The sequence below is a fragment of the Ammospiza caudacuta genome, chromosome 4 (genome assembly GCF_027887145.1).
Source record: "Ammospiza caudacuta isolate bAmmCau1 chromosome 4, bAmmCau1.pri, whole genome shotgun sequence".
In the NCBI taxonomy this organism is placed as follows: Eukaryota; Metazoa; Chordata; class Aves; order Passeriformes; family Passerellidae; genus Ammospiza; species Ammospiza caudacuta.
The window spans coordinates 78,384,468-78,403,707 of NC_080596.1; the positions used below are offsets into that span (position 1 = coordinate 78,384,468).

General features: G+C 42.0%; 1 protein-coding gene across 8 annotated transcripts; it reads right to left on the bottom strand.

The window, feature by feature from the left end:
* Nucleotides 1–1,230: 1,230 nt before the first annotated feature.
* LOC131556640 (uncharacterized) lies at nucleotides 1,231–18,714 on the bottom strand. 8 transcript variants are annotated; one of them, XM_058803394.1, is made up of 19 exons: nucleotides 18,601–18,714; nucleotides 16,995–17,111; nucleotides 15,658–15,762; nucleotides 15,168–15,287; nucleotides 14,256–14,405; nucleotides 13,308–13,442; nucleotides 12,589–12,708; nucleotides 12,080–12,187; nucleotides 10,188–10,304; nucleotides 8,851–8,955; nucleotides 8,361–8,480; nucleotides 7,449–7,598; nucleotides 6,501–6,638; nucleotides 5,782–5,901; nucleotides 5,273–5,380; nucleotides 4,780–4,893; nucleotides 4,353–4,466; nucleotides 3,420–3,610; nucleotides 1,231–2,526 (listed from the first exon to the last, which is right to left on the bottom strand). In XM_058803394.1, the coding sequence occupies exons 1-17, from the start codon at nucleotides 18,651–18,653 to the stop codon at nucleotides 4,361–4,363; spliced, it is 1,986 nt and encodes a 661-aa protein (XP_058659377.1). In that variant the 5' UTR covers nucleotides 18,654–18,714; the 3' UTR covers nucleotides 1,231–2,526; nucleotides 3,420–3,610; nucleotides 4,353–4,360. The 8 variants fall into 8 exon arrangements, with proteins under 8 accessions (XP_058659377.1, XP_058659376.1, XP_058659375.1 ...); XM_058803393.1 differs by having other exon boundaries at nucleotides 6,501–6,635; nucleotides 13,308–13,445; XM_058803392.1 differs by having other exon boundaries at nucleotides 3,420–3,561; nucleotides 13,308–13,445.
* Between the last annotated feature and the right edge of the window lie 526 nt (nucleotides 18,715–19,240).

Sequence of the window (19,240 nt, forward strand, 5' to 3'; positions counted from 1 at the left end):
GGACACAGCTCTGGGATTACAGCTGCACTGCATCTTTCTGTCCTTGTCAGCAACAAAAATCCTTCAAAAAAGCAGTTTCACACCACGGTGGGAATTTAAGGGGAGGAGATAGCAGGAGATATCCTCAGCTGTGACCTCAAAGGAGTTTTAGATACAAAGTAAAGTACACACAACCCGTGGCATTTCAGAACTGGCAGTGAAGGATGGTTTCCACCGACACAGATAATGTATCATCTATAAGGAGATTCTCCCAGTGGAAGCATGCCAACAGAAGATACTTGTCACTGCTAGGGAGAAATTGAAACCTGTCTGTTGAAGTTCAGAGTATATTTTGGTTCAATTATAAACTGAGCACAGATTTATGCAGGGGAGATTTAATTAAGTTGGGTAAAATTAAAGGAAAAACTGGGGGTGGAGTGCCAGACTTCTGCTTCACTTACCTCAGTTGCAAGCTCTGTGTCAGAGCCTTGGGTAGGTAAACAAGTGCATGGCCAGGCTGCATTCCAGTTTTGAGTGCTCTATTTAAACTAATGAGGTTACTAATTAGAACACAGGATGATTCTACATCCACTGGCAGCACTGCATGAAATGACTTTAGCAGACCTCAAACTTCATCTGCTGTTTCATTCCTTCCCTTGTGCTACCACAGCTTGTTCAAGCACACAGAATCTGGGTGAAGGAATAAATCTGCCCAAAATTTAACTGCCATAGGCAGACTGGTTATGTTATGTCTAGTCTAATATCTTCAACCAAGAAATACAAAAATCTTTTAAGGACTGCTGAATTGCAAAATCCTATGGATGTGTCCCTAAACCCACTGCAGGCCCTGTCCATCACAGGCAAAAGCTTAAGGGCTCTTAATACTCATAAAATACTTCAGATGAGTTTAAGTATTTCTTAACAGCCCATTACTCTCACCTAGCAGTTCCATCTTCTCCAGCACCCCTTTCCATGGCAGAATGGTGCTGGGACTTCAGCTGCTCCCACACACTAAGTTAAACGCCTTAAAACTGAGGGGCTGGACAAAACCAGAATTGTAAACTGCCTTCAAGAGTCTGATTTTAATCTCTGAAAACTCCTCTTTTCCACTTTTAGCAAGGACTAAAAATCCAAAATCACTACCCAAACCAAGTAAACACCCTAAAACAAACAAGAAAGGACTACTGAATCCACATATTCCTTTTATAATCAAACTGACAACACAACTGCAAAAGCAGACTAACAACAATGTTTGAAGTTCAAGTCTTTAATTCTTCTGCATAAAAGCAAATTGCCAAAAATGTAACACATTCCCTTATTTACAATCATCATAAATCACAAGGAAACATGCACACTGGAACAACAAGGTTCTAAGTATTACCTCTTAGAAAAGTGCTGTACAGATGTGTCCCTTGTACACACACATGCTCTGTGGTGTGTGACTGATACACCTTTGTGTTGGGAGAAATGCCTGAGCATGCCTGGAAATTACATTTTGGGAGTGAGAGTAGTTTCTGAGGAAGCAGCTTACTTCCAAATCAGCAGCACAATGGGCTCTTGGCTCTGGGTACTGCCAGCCCCATAGCAAGGGAAAGCAAACCCAAACTCCTGCAGAGAAACAACCCCCAGCTCTAGCAGCCATTGGTGTCCCAGTACATGCTACACAAGGACTGTGGAACTCTTGTAACTCTTGTGGCTTTAGTCCAAACCACTGTAGCCACAGCTCTCACTTCAAACTTCTGCACACAGTGCTAGCAGAATAGAAAAAGGAGAGTCTATCCCAACACCATCACAACCCTTAGCCTGGACAAGAGCAGCTCCACACCTGCAAATACTGCTATTTATCCCCAATAGTTGTGTGAACAACAGGCACTGAATGCATCCTCTCCTACTTTTTAACTGTAGACTGGCTCTTTGGGTCAGGCTGCAACATACATAAAAGCAAAATCCAGGTATTTATGCTGTGCTGCTGTTCTAACAGTCACTCAGCCCCTTCAAGAAACAGATCTGATTTTGATAAACCATCCACCTTTCCTTTCTCTTCTCTCACCTGATTTAGGCAAATGCCACCTTAATACATCTCAGAGAACAATACATAGGCCAAATGGGTGATCACCCAATCCAAAAGTTTTGAACAGCTTGTCTTTAGTGGCTGGAGAAGACTGAAATGATCTACATTCTTTTGAAGCAGTTCTTCAGGCTGGATGTCCAGTGCTGGTCCAGGGGAGCAGAGGAGGTTCCTTGGTTGGAGGGGTTGGATTTCAGTCTGACTTAACACTGGACCAATTCTCTGGTGAAGCATCAGCACACTCTGAGGAACAAGACCTCCAGAGGGAATGGCAGGATCCTTCACCTGAAGCAGCCTTTGAAATCTAATGCACATTATATTATGTGTCACCTGCCAGTGCAGGCACAGCAGGAATGTTCTCACAAAAGCTTTAAGGAACATCCATTGTCATTGCAGCACAGGTTTCATGAAATCTGGAGTTTTACACCTGAGGCACAGCTTGCAGAAAACAATCTATCCTTATAAAGGTCTGGAGAAACCTAAACAAAAAAGCAGGTAACAGCATTTTATAAACATGCTATATCCAGGCATTAAAAACAAAATATTCTCTTCTTTTCCTCGTTTAAGCTGTAGTGTTACAGTGGCAGTAAATGGAAGAGAGCATATGGTTGAGCTTATAGCACAGTATAAAGGAGAAACCCATACTGTCCATACTAAATAAAGTGTTAGAACTAGTATGAACATTTTGAGAACATAAATTACTGAAAAAATACTATACTAGGTTCTCTACATTCCTGAAGTATTTGACAGAGAGAAAAGGAAGCGGCTGAGCCTATTCTTCCCAACCCCCTGCAACATTTTTGTCTAAATGTCATTATTAATTTATAAAACAAACTTTTATCTCAATTCTAATAAACAAATTTCTTTGTTTAAGTGTTTCTTTGTTTAAGTTTGCCATAGTTTAAGTGTCCTATGGACTAAGGTTTCTTCCCTAGAAATCAACCAGATATATTCACATTTATTCCTGTTTAAGACAGAAATTTTCTTTTAGCAAAAGGGAAGGTAGTGTGGAATTCTACCATGTAAACACCACTATCTGGTTTTCAAGCAAGATTAAACTTCCACAGATAAAGTTCCTGACACTTGAGAGTTAGAGCTCATCACAACTTAACCCCAAGGGTAAAGGCAATGCTGCTCTAAATACTGATCTTTCCATCCCAGAACATTAATGTGTTGTTCTACAGAGAAGGCATTCACATTCTACAATAACAGAGCCTTTTTTTCAATTAGAACAAGTGATTACAAACCCACTGCATAGATACACTCCTTAATACAGCCTTATTTACAACAAAAACCACTGTAAAAATGCTAAGTATCAACTATGTGGAAACCAGACAGGCCCTTAACTGTGACCCAGAGATGCTTCTTTTACCTGAATAATTTCACCTTATGTTGATTGCACTTATGCTGACTGCAAATCTCTTCCTCTTTCAGTGCAGATCTTACATGACAGCAGCAGTTTGCCAAGACTTGATCTGCTGATCTCAGACTACATCTCTATTCTTCAAGTCATTCTGTCACAGGAGAAATTCCTTCTTCAATACTTCTATATACAAAGAGAGACTAAATATTTCCAAATATTGAATTAGCACTTTAAAAAAGTGAAAGCATGTTAAATCTTATTAATGTTCAAAGAGTTTAAATTAAAAATCAATAGTCAAAAGAAAAATGTCATCAGCATAATTGTTTAAAAGCTCTAGCTGCCTTTTCCTCACATTGCTATAATCCAAACTCTAAATGTAAAACTAATTTTGGCCATATTCTTAATGAGTTTTATAAGGTAAAATTTTCAAAGATCACTGATTAACAGACATTTATATCCTCGTCCATGTTTCAGAGCCTGCATCAAATGCAGATCAAAGACAATCTAATTACACAAAAGACTTCTTGCTAATAAAATCTGTTTAACCCAGATTACCACCCATCTTACTAATGCACCACAGGAATCTACAGTGCAAGAGAAATTTTTTACTAAAATCTACTGCTGCAAATGCCAAGTTGTTACTTCATCACAAAAATATTAAGAGAGAGAAAAGGTGCTATTGAAATGCTTAAAAACATTGACACTTTTCATTTGAGAGATAAAAACACATTTTCTGGCTGACAGGTAACATTTTCAACTTACCAAGTCTGAAGCATTGGATCTTTTAATGAAAGGTGATGTATTAAGTGCAAGAGGATGGGATAAAACACTAATAAAATGAAATAAACTGATCTGCCTGAACTGAAGAGTTGCATTCTGCAGAATGAAACTGAAACATTCTGCAACTGAAACAGATCAAGTAAGCAGTCAGCACAAACTCACCTTGGTATTTAGATTTTTTTCCTCAGTATTGTATCTTCAACATTTGCACTTTCCCATCCTCTGTCAGGGTATTCTGACTGATGTCTATCCAATAAACTGCTACAAAGTTTAAGCCTACAAATGAAAAAAAAAAGCAAAGACTAAGTGGCATTATCATGGTAACTTCTGAACACTAAATACAGCTACAAACCATTTACATTAAAAAAGACTATAACATGAAAACATAGAGACAGAATTTTACCACACAACATATAAATACTGATCAACATATCCCTAAGACAAATAGTAAAAAATAGCTAAACAAAAATTAAAAATCATATGTTTATAATAAATGCTTGGATTGAATTACAGGAAGAAAGCAATTAAGCTACTAAAATAATAGGCAAAAATACCCCTGAAACCCCAGCTGATGAGCTGCCTTTGATACCTCTCCAGCCTGAAGTTTGCATCTCTGCAAGTCTTGCTGTCAGGCAGAAAGAAGCTGGGTTTCTTCTGTTTAGGATTGCTCCATACCGCAGAACAACTGGCTGGAATCAAGTCACTGCATAAAAATGAACAACTATCATTGCTGTCACTAAAAAACAACTTAATCTTTAGGGAGACAGAGAGGAAACTTCCAGCTCTTAGGCTGAGGAAGTGAGAGGCAAACTTTCCTGTTCACAACACAGAGTTCGAAAGGGGCTCATCATTTTCCAGCATCACTTGGGATGGCAGAGGCAGCAGAAATGAAAAGATGGAGAGTCAGACTGGAAATGCCAAGTAAACTCAAAGAACAGAAATAACAACCAAACATACCACGTGCTGGAGGAAAGGTAGAAAAGAAGGAAAAAAGAAAGATAGATGGAAAAGATGAAAAAGGAAAGGACAGGACACCTTTACAGCATCAGCAACAAAAACAACAAAATCACTGGGGTATTTACCTTGTTATTTCCATACTTTGTTGCACTGCCATGACTTCATCTTTTTCACCAAAGGCTTCCCACTCTGAGCACTTGGAAAAAGCATCCTGATGTCCTGAGGCAGTAAGGCTGGAAAGAAAGTGACAATGTCTGAATCCATGCACTGTGGTAACACAGTTCCTCTTAATTTTTCTGAAGGGGGCTAAGCAGAAAGAAGAAACCATACCTGCAGGAACATTTTCACTAAGGTTAGTATGAAATGACTACTAAACTGCCCAAATCCTTAGTGTTGCCTAAATCTACACACAAAACACAACCTGTGCTGTGTCTACTGACACTTTGCAACAGAGCACTGTAAATGTCTGCTATCACACAGCACAATTACTCTGACATGATCTCCCTTCCTCATTACATTGCACACATTTAGACACAACTAAAGCTATTAACAAAGGGCGGGGGGAAATACCAGCCATGTTCCAAATGTCAGTTCATGGTATCAATGACTTCCCACATGGAGAATCATTTCATACCTTTCCAGTGCAGTGTGGTACATCTGCAGATAATGGTTTTTGCTCTCTGAAACCTCAGAGGACTCAGAATTGTTTCTTCTTCTGCGTTTCCATACTGGAGAAGAATTGGGAGAACAGGAACTACAAAAACAGATTTTACACACGTAACACTTTTGATCTATGTTTAGATGTTTATCACTGTTCTGCTAAGTAACAGCCTATGATGCTGAGGAAGTTTTCTTTTGAGGTAGGATTCCTCAGTCACACAGAGGAACACTGAACACATCTCTCACAGTTTAGATGCAAAACCATTTTGAGCTTCACACACATCCCCCCAGGACAAGATATTTCAGTAAAGAGGGAAATGCATTTCACATTCAGCCTCCCTGCTGTGCTGCAGAAAGGCACAACTGTATGAAGGATGGGGATTCCTGCTCCTGAAAAAGCTCCTCTACTTTCAGAACATACCAGCAATGGTTAAAGAAACCTCAGTACCCGGCTGTATAAACTGAGAAGCTGAAAAAACACTGCATTTCCTCCTGTTAAATCATGTAATTCAGCATTGTTGGTATCTTCTTCATATTTATTCCTCTGTACCTCTGATGGATTGCAAAAGTGTCAAACCCCAAAGCTGAGTATTAACTGCCCTTCCACACTGAACATTTCCTACCACAACCTGACAGCACTGACCTGTACAAGAATTATTTCCCTAAGTGAAGCACAGAAGTTTGCTCTCATACCTCTCAGGTGAGTGGGCAGTCTGTCTGCATTCATCTTCACACTCATTTCTCGCCTGCTTTTCCTCAAATACAAAGGAGCCACGAACATCCTCATCTTTGCAGAACCATTCCTGGGAACTACCTGAAGGTTCTGTACTGCTAAACAGAGCGGGAAGAAATAAAATCTTTTAAAAACTATCCATCTGGCTTACTGCTCCTAACAGAAAACAGTTCAGCAGCACTAAGAACTAACAGTTAATTTCATGACACCCAAATAGTATAAAAACTGCAATTTCTACCCCAGATCAATTCCAACACAGGTAAAACTATTTACACAGTGCAGTAACACAGCTAAGAGAATTCCATTCACTCTTCTCCTCCCAATTTACTAGTCCTAATCTTGAAAGCAGGAGGTGGCATTAAGTAGCAGAACCAGCCTTGATACAGAAATTCAAAGCTGTGAAAAGATAAAACTATTTCCTTCTCGAACACTATTGCCACCGTCCCACAGAGAGCACAGAATTCTCTCTTTCATTTTCTTAAACATCTCAAATCCTCTCACATATTGTCAGCATAGGAGACATGTGTTCCCACAGACTTCAGGAAAAGGAATGATGGAAAGTTATCAAAGTCAAGGAACAGTAATTGCCAAGTTTCTGATCGTGTCTGTTGCTCTCCAGAAAAGTTACAGTACCTTGTGCCCAGCAGTGCAAATACAAAGGGGAAGGGAATGTGCTACTGCAGCACACCAAATGCCTTTCCCTGAATAACACCTGACTGCAGATTAACTCAGACTAAACAACTGCAATATCTTGAAGACTAACAGAATTCTAACGGAAAACAAAGCATTCAAGCAGACTCCCATTGTTGAGTCTGATCTTTTTTCTCCCAGTCAGGAATGCTCTAAAGGAACCACAGAGCCCACCTCACATTCCTTAAGCCCTGACTTGATTCACCCACAGAACATACACGGGCTGCAGATCCCAGGTTTCCTCAGCAGGAGGATCCCAGGCATGCAGTGCTATCTTCCACAGCTTGATCTGCCGGTCCCAGGACCTGCGGCTGTACTTCTTGAACTTGTTGGGAGTTGTAGGGTGAACCCCTGGAAGTCGCTGGCTCCTGCAAACACACAGTGACATTTGTCATTTCAGAGCAGAAGGAGTGCTCTCCTTCAAAAGAATCCTTAGTCCATCAGCTCACACAAGCATCACTGGTCTAATAAATAAAATGTTTGTTTTTTAATCACTTCACTGAAATGTTTATATTATAAGACGTTACCAAAAATAAATCCCAAAACCAACAACAAACCATAATGTGCTGAGTCAGACTGGAGGCTCATCCAGCCCAGCACTCTGACAGCTGCCAGAAGCAGAGCCCCAGTGCCCATGAACAAAGATGAAACAGAAGCATAACATACTGATTCAATATTATCCTAACCTCCAGCTCCTCGTGCTTTACTTTTCCTGAGTCAAGTGCAGCTTCTTTTATTTAGTATTGTACTCAGTCTCTCAAGGATGGAGTTACCTTCCTCCCCAGCAGCCCCGCTAGTGCTGTGTTTTGCATTAATCACTACAACAGTGCTGATAAACACACTGAGTTTTGGGCATGACTGAACAGGGCTTGCACAGCTTCAAGGCCTTCTCCTCTCCCCACCCCACAGACACTAAGGTGAGGGTGAACACCAAGTTGAGAGGGAAGAGTGCTGGGACAGCTGACTCAAATTACCCAGAGATATCACACACCATATAATGTCACACTCAGCAGTAAAAACCACAGGAAGAATTTCAAGAGAACTAAGGCTGTGAGCTATTCTACGCACACAAACACCCACCAGGAACAACTAAGGGTTCATTCGGAAACGAACAACGCTGGGCAACTTACTTTGGAACTTCTTTAATGTATCTGTCATATGCCAGGGTATTCTTGCCAAAATTGATCTGCTTTTGTCTTCTCCTCAGGACCACCTCATCAGTTTCCCTTTCTGCTGGGTTGGCAGAGTTGCTTGAAAGAGAATTTGAAAATAAAAATAAGGTTGAAAAGAATCTTAATAGCATTATAGGAAGTTTAATAAACACATATTCTAGAACTGCCCTGTATTCTTAATGACAGACAGTGAGCACAACCCTTACCTCACTAGGTCACACAAGTGAAAGCTGTGCTAATCAAATCTGAATCTCAAATAATCACAGAAGCAGCTTTTGAGCTAAAACCTCTCAGTGCTACTCCCTCCCTAAGGCATCCTTCAGGCTTGATACGAAACACCCTGTCTGTGGTTTCAGATATTCATCAATGCCTGTGAACAAATCAAAGATCATCAGATGGCTTTTGCTAAAACCAATGTAACAACAAGCAGCAATAGCTCAATACCTACTTTGACAATTTTTTATTTGATGTCCTCATTGTTTTGCCTTCTTCAGGTCTACCTTCCCAGCTGGGGCCACTGGAAAGTGGCCTGGAATTTTCTGATGTCGTAGAGCTAGAAAATAATGGGAATTCAACATGAATGTTTGCTGCTTGTAACACATTCAATCAACAGGAACTTCAGTAATGGACAAAACCAGCCCCACAACTGTAAAACCACGGGCACGTTCCTTCTCTATTTCAGTCCTAAGTCACCTTCAGCCTCTCCTCTTCTGCCAATTTTAAGGCCTCAACATTTAACAAGTCATGTAAGTAATACAGAAGCAGATTTAGCTGACAGTCTTACTTTCCCTAAATGGTTTCACATCAACAGATGAAATTGCCATGCAAGCTGACAATGTCACTTTAACATAGGACAAAGATTCCACACTGAAAAGGAGCAGATCCACTCAGCAAAAGAGAAACACAAAACACTGCTGGCACGTTCACTTCAGGCTCACACTCCTGCCATACTCTCAGTATTTTTTATGAGCACATCAAAGACACACTCCTGAATACAAGGCCTTTCCTAATCTCTTCAAAACATTCATTCCTTAACAAAGCAATATTAAACATGCCATCCAAAATTAAAATCACCTTCATACAGTGGAATACTCAGAAATGTATGAATTACATAAAAAAAACTATTTTCATGTACCCTTAGTAAAACTTTTCCTCTTATAATGTGTTCAGTTTGCTGCACATATCTGAGCACTCACCACTTTGCACCCTTGCTATCACACAATAAGATACCAGTCCCAACCATTTCCTCCACCTTGGGTCTTTAGTCTAGAATATCCAAAAGCCAAGCAAAATATTCATAGAATTACCTATGTATAGAGTTCTATCTCATCTCAAAATGTCCTCTGGAGTAGACTACAGGAAAAAAAAGGTGCTCACTAAAAACTGCAGTACAGCTCAATATACCAAGTGGACTGTGAAGAGACAAAGATGGTTGCCCACTTTTACACAGAAAGATGCATGAGCAAAGTCTAAGAATTACGGCAAACGCCTTCATTGGGAGTTTTATACTAATATTGAAGACATCAGCAATAAAGGGCTTAAACTACTGCTTCAGCTCAGAGCCCTTCTCCCTTTCACTTTGGACACTTGCTAATACTGGGGCATGTATTTCCATGAGACACACTCGATGGTCTGCTTTAGGCATGATGCAGGTATCATCTCCTAACTCTGTGGCACTCCATTACAAGAGAACACTCCACCTAAACATGTCCATGCTTTTCTTGGGAGTCCTAAAAAGAGTGCAGCAAAGTAGAGATTTAGAAAAAATGTACACTTATTCCTTACCTCTCCAGCCAGAGGTCTAAATGGGCACATTGATATTCCTCCAACACCAGAGAATCTGAATCATTGCAGCTTCTATGTTCCTGCTCTTGATGCCAGCAGTGTGGATGTTGCACAGAACTAGAAAAGAAGAATTTTCATCTGAAATCAAGTCACTGAACATGGCCTATAAACATCAAAGATGGACAATTTGATTTGGCATACAGATACGTGATTCATATCCACTTACTCAGGCAACACATACTTAACAACGGTGTTGGTGCAACTGCTCAGAAAATATCTTGGACTAATGCAATTAAGACATCAAAATTTTCAAACAAACACTTCATATTTTGGTAACAGAAAATAGACTCTTTTTACAAACAAATTGGTGGGGAAGAAAAACCTAATTGAGGACTGCAACCAGTGTTTATGGACTTGTGGACATGTCCACCCTCTGTCAGCAGTGCATGACTTGACATTTATTACTGCCCCATCCGGTAGTAAACTCCCACAAAAGACAAGTCCAGAAACTACATTTTAATATAATGGCTAGGGAGAAGTAGGTCAAATGTCTATGCGGAAACACTTTTGCACAGGAAATTCTGGAGCCCTCACAAGGAAGCCAGGGACAGGGAGCAGCCCGTAGTGCTCACAACACACTGGCAGGTCAGCCAGGGATTGCTTAAGGCTTGAGCTCTCTACATTCTTCTCCTTGGTTCTGGAGGCTTTGACACCTTAAATGACAGCTTACTGAACAAAACACAACCGTAGCATCTCTCAACACCAGAGCTGGCTTCTGGGCTAAGGATGGCAGCTGCAGATCCACCCCACACCTGCCCGAGAGAAGGATCTGGCACGGCAGCCTCTGCACTGTAAATCCACCGTGTTTCTGTGTGTGTGTGTTCTAAATAATACATGTAGTTATTGGCTTTCACAGTTATGTGTTAACTTTTGTTTTGCATGTTATCAATGATCAGAAAAATCCTGCTATAGTACAACTTGTTATTACTGCTTTTGATATAGTATAATCTCTCAGTTTATATACGCACTGTATAGCTTTTATAAATAGTAGTGTAATATATAATATTTTAGACCACAGTATAACAGAGACTGTGAAATGTTGAAGTGATTTTTCATGTAACTAATTCAGAAAATGGTGTAAAATGATTAGGTGGTTTCCCACAAGTGGGGACTATCTTATCTAAAAGGCAAGATAACTGAAATAGAAACCAGAGGACCAAAAAAATGAAGAATCTTTTAAATCTCATTATCAGGGAATGAAAATACAGCAGGATGGAACCATGAGAAGAAATAAAACACATTAGTTTAAGCTACAAGATGGCATGAAGATAGGTCAAAAGTTAAAACCAAGCAAAAGAATACCTAAATTCAAAACAATGTTTGAATATGTATAACCTCATGAATATGCATGTACCACCTCTAATGAAACAGAATATAATAAAAAAAGAAAAATTTTTAAATAAATATTTTAATCACTATCATTACTTAGGGTTTTATTCCTGGTGTTTCTTTCCTTAGTTTTTTTGTTTATTAGTTTGTTGTCACAACAAAACAACTTAATCTTTAGGGAGATAGACAGAGGAAGCTTCCAGCTCTTAGGCTGAGGAAGTGAGAGGCAAACTTTCCTGTTCACAACACAGAGTTCGAAAGGGGCTCATCATTTTCCAGCATCACTTGGGATGGCAGAGGCAGCAGAAATGAAAAGATGGAGAGTCAGACTGGAAATGCCAAGTAAACTCAAAGAACAGAAATAACAACCAAACATACCACGTGCTGGAGGAAAGGTAAAAAAGAAGGAAAAAAGAAAGATAGATGGAAAAGATGAAAAAGGAAAGGACAGGACACCTTTACAGCATCAGCAACAAAAACAACAAAATCACTGGGGTATTTACCTTGTTATTTCCATACTTTGTTGCACTGCCATGACTTCATCTTTTTCACCAAAGGCTTCCCACTCTGAGCACTTGGAAAAAGCATCCTGATGTCCTGAGGCAGTAAGGCTGGAAAGAAAGTGACAATGTCTGAATCCATGCACTGTGGTAACACAGTTCCTCTTAATTTTTCTGAAGGGGGCTAAGCAGAAAGAAGAAACCATACCTGCAGGAACATTTTCACTAAGGTTAGTATGAAATGACTACTAAACTGCCCAAATCCTTAGTGTTGCCTAAATCTACACACAAAACACAACCTGTGCTGTGTCTACTGACACTTTGCAACAGAGCACTGTAAATGTCTGCTATCACACAGCACAATTACTCTGACATGATCTCCCTTCCTCATTACATTGCACACATTTAGACACAACTAAAGCTATTAACAAAGGGCGGGGGGAAATACCAGCCATGTTCCAAATGTCAGTTCATGGTATCAATGACTTCCCACATGGAGAATCATTTCATACCTTTCCAGTGCAGTGTGGTACATCTGCAGATAATGGTTTTTGCTCTCTGAAACCTCAGAGGACTCAGAATTGTTTCTTCTTCTGCGTTTCCATACTGGAGAAGAATTGGGAGAACAGGAACTACAAAAACAGATTTTACACACGTAACACTTTTGATCTATGTTTAGATGTTTATCACTGTTCTGCTAAGTAACAGCCTATGATGCTGAGGAAGTTTTCTTTTGAGGTAGGATTCCTCAGTCACACAGAGGAACACTGAACACATCTCTCACAGTTTAGATGCAAAACCATTTTGAGCTTCACACACATCCCCCCAGGACAAGATATTTCAGTAAAGAGGGAAATGCATTTCACATTCAGCCTCCCTGCTGTGCTGCAGAAAGGCACAACTGTATGAAGGATGGGGATTCCTGCTCCTGAAAAAGCTCCTCTACTTTCAGAACATACCAGCAATGGTTAAAGAAACCTCAGTACCCGGCTGTATAAACTGAGAAGCTGAAAAAACACTGCATTTCCTCCTGTTAAATCATGTAATTCAGCATTGTTGGTATCTTCTTCATATTTATTCCTCTGTACCTCTGATGGATTGCAAAAGTGTCAAACCCCAAAGCTGAGTATTAACTGCCCTTCCACACTGAACATTTCCTACCACAACCTGACAGCACTGACCTGTACAAGAATTATTTCCCTAAGTGAAGCACAGAAGTTTGCTCTCATACCTCTCAGGTGAGTGGGCAGTCTGTCTGCATTCATCTTCACACTCATTTCTCGCCTGCTTTTCCTCAAATACAAAGGAGCCACGAACATCCTCATCTTTGCAGAACCATTCCTGGGAACTACCTGAAGGTTCTGTACTGCTAAACAGAGCGGGAAGAAATAAAATCTTTTAAAAACTATCCATCTGGCTTACTGCTCCTAACAGAAAACAGTTCAGCAGCACTAAGAACTAACAGTTAATTTCATGACACCCAAATAGTATAAAAACTGCAATTTCTACCCCAGATCAATTCCAACACAGGTAAAACTATTTACACAGTGCAGTAACACAGCTAAGAGAATTCCATTCACTCTTCTCCTCCCAATTTACTAGTCCTAATCTTGAAAGCAGGAGGTGGCATTAAGTAGCAGAACCAGCCTTGATACAGAAATTCAAAGCTGTGAAAAGATAAAACTATTTCCTTCTCGAACACTATTGCCACCGTCCCACAGAGAGCACAGAATTCTCTCTTTCATTTTCTTAAACATCTCAAATCCTCTCACATATTGTCAGCATAGGAGACATGTGTTCCCACGGACTTCAGGAAAAGGAATGATGGAAAGTTATCAAAGTCAAGGAACAGTAATTGCCAAGTTTCTGATCGTGTCTGTTGCTCTCCAGAAAAGTTACAGTACCTTGTGCCCAGCAGTGCAAATACAAAGGGGAAGGGAATGTGCTACTGCAGCACACCAAATGCCTTTCCCTGAATAACACCTGACTGCAGATTAACTCAGACTAAACAACTGCAATATCTTGAAGACTAACAGAATTCTAACGGAAAACAAAGCATTCAAGCAGACTCCCATTGTTGAGTCTGATCTTTTTTCTCCCAGTCAGGAATGCTCTAAAGGAACCACAGAGCCCACCTCACATTCCTTAAGCCCTGACTTGATTCACCCACAGAACATACACGGGCTGCAGATCCCAGGTTTCCTCAGCAGGAGGATCCCAGGCATGCAGTGCTATCTTCCACAGCTTGATCTGCCGGTCCCAGGACCTGCGGCTGTACTTCTTGAACTTGTTGGGAGTTGTAGGGTGAACCCCTGGAAGTCGCTGGCTCCTGCAAACACACAGTGACATTTGTCATTTCAGAGCAGAAGGAGTGCTCTCCTTCAAAAGAATCCTTAGTCCATCAGCTCACACAAGCATCACTGGTCTAATAAATAAAATGTTTGTTTTTTAATCACTTCACTGAAATGTTTATATTATAAGACGTTACCAAAAATAAATCCCAAAACCAACAACAAACCATAATGTGCTGAGTCAGACTGGAGGCTCATCCAGCCCAGCACTCTGACAGCTGCCAGAAGCAGAGCCCCAGTGCCCATGAACAAAGATGAAACAGAAGCATAACATACTGATTCAATATTATCCTAACCTCCAGCTCCTCGTGCTTTACTTTTCCTGAGTCAAGTGCAGCTTCTTTTATTTAGTATTGTACTCAGTCTCTCAAGGATGGAGTTACCTTCCTCCCCAGCAGCCCCGCTAGTGCTGTGTTTTGCATTAATCACTACAACAGTGCTGATAAACACACTGAGTTTTGGGCATGACTGAACAGGGCTTGCACAGCTTCAAGGCCTTCTCCTCTCCCCACCCCACAGACACTAAGGTGAGGGTGAACACCAAGTTGAGAGGGAAGAGTGCTGGGACAGCTGACTCAAATTACCCAGAGATATCACACACCATATAATGTCACACTCAGCAGTAAAAACCACAGGAAGAATTTCAAGAGAACTAAGGCTGTGAGCTATTCTACGCACACAAACACCCACCAGGAACAACTAAGGGTTCATTCGGAAACGAACAACGCTGGGCAACTTACTTTGGAACTTCTTTAATGTATCTGTCATATGCCAGGGTATTCTTGCCAAAATTGATCTGCTTTTGTCTTCTCCTCAGGACCACCTCATCAGTTTCCCTTTCTGCTGGGTTGGCAGAGTTGCTTGAAAGAGAATTTGAAAATAAAAATAAGGTTGAAAAGAATCTTAATAGCATTATAGGAAGTTTAATAAACACATATTCTAGAACTGCCCTGTATTCTTAATGACAGACAGTGAGCACAACCCTTACCTCACTAGGTCACACAAGTGAAAGCTGTGCTAATCAAATCTGAATCTCAAATAATCACAGAAGCAGCTTTTGAGCTAAAACCTCTCAGTGCTACTCCCTCCCTAAGGCATCCTTCAGGCTTGATACGAAACACCCTGTCTGTGGTTTCAGATATTCATCAATGCCTGTGAACAAATCAAAGATCATCAGATGGCTTTTGCTAAAACCAATGTAACAACAAGCAGCAATAGCTCAATACCTACTTTGACAATTTTTTATTTGATGTCCTCATTGTTTTGCCTTCTTCAGGTCTACCTTCCCAGCTGGGGCCACTGGAAAGTGGCCTGGAATTTTCTGATGTCGTAGAGCTAGAAAATAATGGGAATTCAACATGAATGTTTGCTGCTTGTAACACATTCAATCAACAGGAACTTCAGTAATGGACAAAACCAGCCCCACAACTGTAAAACCACGGGCACGTTCCTTCTCTATTTCAGTCCTAAGTCACCTTCAGCCTCTCCTCTTCTGCCAATTTTAAGGCCTCAACATTTAACAAGTCATGTAAGTAATACAGAAGCAGATTTAGCTGACAGTCTTACTTTCCCTAAATGGTTTCACATCAACAGATGAAATTGCCATGCAAGCTGACAATGTCACTTTAACATAGGACAAAGATTCCACACTGAAAAGGAGCAGATCCACTCAGCAAAAGAGAAACACAAAACACTGCTGGCACGTTCACTTCAGGCTCACACTCCTGCCATACTCTCAGTATTTTTTATGAGCACATCAAAGACACACTCCTGAATACAAGGCCTTTCCTAATCTCTTCAAAACATTCATTCCTTAACAAAGCAATATTAAACATGCCATCCAAAATTAAAATCACCTTCATACAGTGGAATACTCAGAAATGTATGAATTACATAAAAAAAACTATTTTCATGTACCCTTAGTAAAACTTTTCCTCTTATAATGTGTTCAGTTTGCTGCACATATCTGAGCACTCACCACTTTGCACCCTTGCTATCACACAATAAGATACCAGTCCCAACCATTTCCTCCACCTTGGGTCTTTAGTCTAGAATATCCAAAAGCCAAGCAAAATATTCATAGAATTACCTATGTATAGAGTTCTATCTCATCTCAAAATGTCCTCTGGAGTAGACTACAGGAAAAAAAAGGTGCTCACTAAAAACTGCAGTACAGCTCAATATACCAAGTGGACTGTGAAGAGACAAAGATGGTTGCCCACTTTTACACAGAAAGATGCATGAGCAAAGTCTAAGAATTACGGCAAACGCCTTCATTGGGAGTTTTATACTAATATTGAAGACATCAGCAATAAAGGGCTTAAACTACTGCTTCAGCTCAGAGCCCTTCTCCCTTTCACTTTGGACACTTGCTAATACTGGGGCATGTATTTCCATGAGACACACTCGATGGTCTGCTTTAGGCATGATGCAGGTATCATCTCCTAACTCTGTGGCACTCCATTACAAGAGAACACTCCACCTAAACATGTCCATGCTTTTCTTGGGAGTCCTAAAAAGAGTGCAGCAAAGTAGAGATTTAGAAAAAATGTACACTTATTCCTTACCTCTCCAGCCAGAGGTCTAAATGGGCACATTGATATTCCTCCAACACCAGAGAATCTGAATCATTGCAGCTTCTATGTTCCTGCTCTTGATGCCAGCAGTGTGGATGTTGCACAGAACTAGAAAAGAAGAATTTTCATCTGAAATCAAGTCACTGAACATGGCCTATAAACATCAAAGATGGACAATTTGATTTGGCATACAGATACGTGATTCATATCCACTTACTCAGGCAACACATACTTAACAACGGTGTTGGTGCAACTGCTCAGAAAATATCTTGGACTAATGCAATTAAGACATCAAAATTTTCAAACAAACACTTCATATTTTGGTAACAGAAAATAGACTCTTTTTACAAACAAATTGGTGGGGAAGAAAAACCTAATTGAGGACTGCAACCAGTGTTTATGGACTTGTGGGCATGTCCACCCTCTGTCAGCAGTGCATGACTTGACATTTATTACTGCCCCATCCGGTAGTAAACTCCCACAAAAGACAAGTCCAGAAACTACATTTTAATATAATGGCTAGGGAGAAGCAGGTCAAATGTCTATGCGGAAACACTTTTGCACAGGAAATTCTGGAGCCCTCACAAGGAAGCCAGGGACAGGGAGCAGCCCGTAGTGCTCACAACACACTGGCAGGTCAGCCAGGGATTGCTTAAGGCTTGAGCTCTCTACATTCTTCTCCTTGGTTCTGGAGGCTTTGACACCTTAAATGACAGCTTACTGAACAAAACACAACCGTAGCATCTCTCAACACCAGAGCTGGCTTCTGGGCTAAGGATGGCAGCTGCAGATCCACCCCACACCTGCCCGAGAGAAGGATCTGGCACGGCAGCCTGTTCCATGTTTTTGTATGTGTGACTAACATCAAACATACTGTACGGGCCAGGTCTCTGCCCTTAGCTCAGCAAGGGAGAAGAAAGGATTTCTCATGTTTTACTCCCTTGTTAACCACCCATGTTTTCTTTCCCGTGCTCCTCCACCCTGCTGGCTTTGGGAGTTTCCTGCTTCCCAGAGGGCTCAAGTTACTCACCACACGGCACGAACAGCACAATCAGCTTCCCCAAAATCACAGACCAGGCAAAGGGTCCCCTTTCCAACCCACTCCGTTTTCGCCAAGGCAATAAACGATTACAACCCTTCCCTAACCACCTTCAACAACTACTCGCTTTAACGACTTAAAGAAAACAATTTTTAAACCAGCTTAGGTACACTACAACACATGTCGTAAGTACGACACTGTTTAAAAGGGGAAATGATGACCGAAAATTATGTCTTTTAGAAACATTCCCCTATTTGCTTTGCACTGCGCGGCCACTCCAGCCTGACACCAACCCCAGCGCTCCCAGCCGGGCTGGGGCGTCTCGCCGAGCCCACACGCCCTGCCCCGGGCTGCTGGTCCCTCACTCGCCACCGACACGGAGGAGCCCTCGCACGGGGGGCGAGGCCGCAGGAGAAGGGGCCGTGTGCCGGAGGAGCACGGGCTGCACACCGGCACTGGCTCCGGAGCCGCCCCGGACGGGCAGCGCCGCACCCCCGCCCGCCCAGCGCTGCCCGCCCCGCTCCGCTCCCGCTCCCGTTCCCCCGCGGCCGCTCCCACCTGCGCAGCCCGCCCGGCTCCCCTGCTCCCGGGCGGCGCGGCCGGCCGGACATGGCTGGGGCGGGCGGCGGCCCGGCCCGGCCCGGCCCGACCCGACACGGCCCCGGCCCGGCCCGGCCCGGCCCGGCCCAACGGGGCCCCCGGCACGGCCCGGCTGCGGCGGCAGCGCAGGCGCGGCCCGTCCTCCCGCGGGGAGCGCAGGCGCGGCCAGGATAGCCCAGGACGGCGGTGGTGCTGAGGGAACGCTGCTCGGTCGGGAGGAGAGAAAAGCGACCTGCGCCACTGTGAGGGCCCGGGCGCAGCTTCCCTCACACCAGGGACAGCATTGTCCTCACACCCTCTCCCTCCCTCCGGCTGCATCCCCGTCCCACTCTCCCCGCAAATGCCTGGAAAACCCACATCACGGCGTTACCTCACGCAATAGCCAAGGGTTCGTTTTGGGACAAATAATTTTTCTCCTAGACGTCGTGAGGGCTTAGTGGCCATCACAGTGTACACGCTACAGGAATGTGTCCCACATTTCATACCATTAATGGAATCATAGAACAGTTTGGCTTGAAAAGGACTCTAAAGATAACTTGCTCAAATATTTATATCTCAATTCCCTAAATAGCTCAAAGTCAACAAACATTTCTTAAGA

What these genes read in the sequence shown, in the direction of transcription:
- LOC131556640 (XM_058803392.1), bottom strand. Translation starts at nt 18,653, where the DNA reads ATGTCCGGCCGGCCGCGCCGCCCGGGAGCAGGGGAGCCGGGCGGGCTG. An exon ending in TTAGACCTCTGGCTGGAGAG is followed by an intron (nt 15,763 to 16,994) that starts GTAAGGAATAAG and finishes ATTATTTTCTAG; the next exon opens with CTCTACGACATCAGAAAATT. An exon ending in GCAAACTTCAGGCTGGAGAG is followed by an intron (nt 4,467 to 4,779) that starts GTATCAAAGGCA and finishes TTTCATTTGTAG; the next exon opens with GCTTAAACTTTGTAGCAGTT.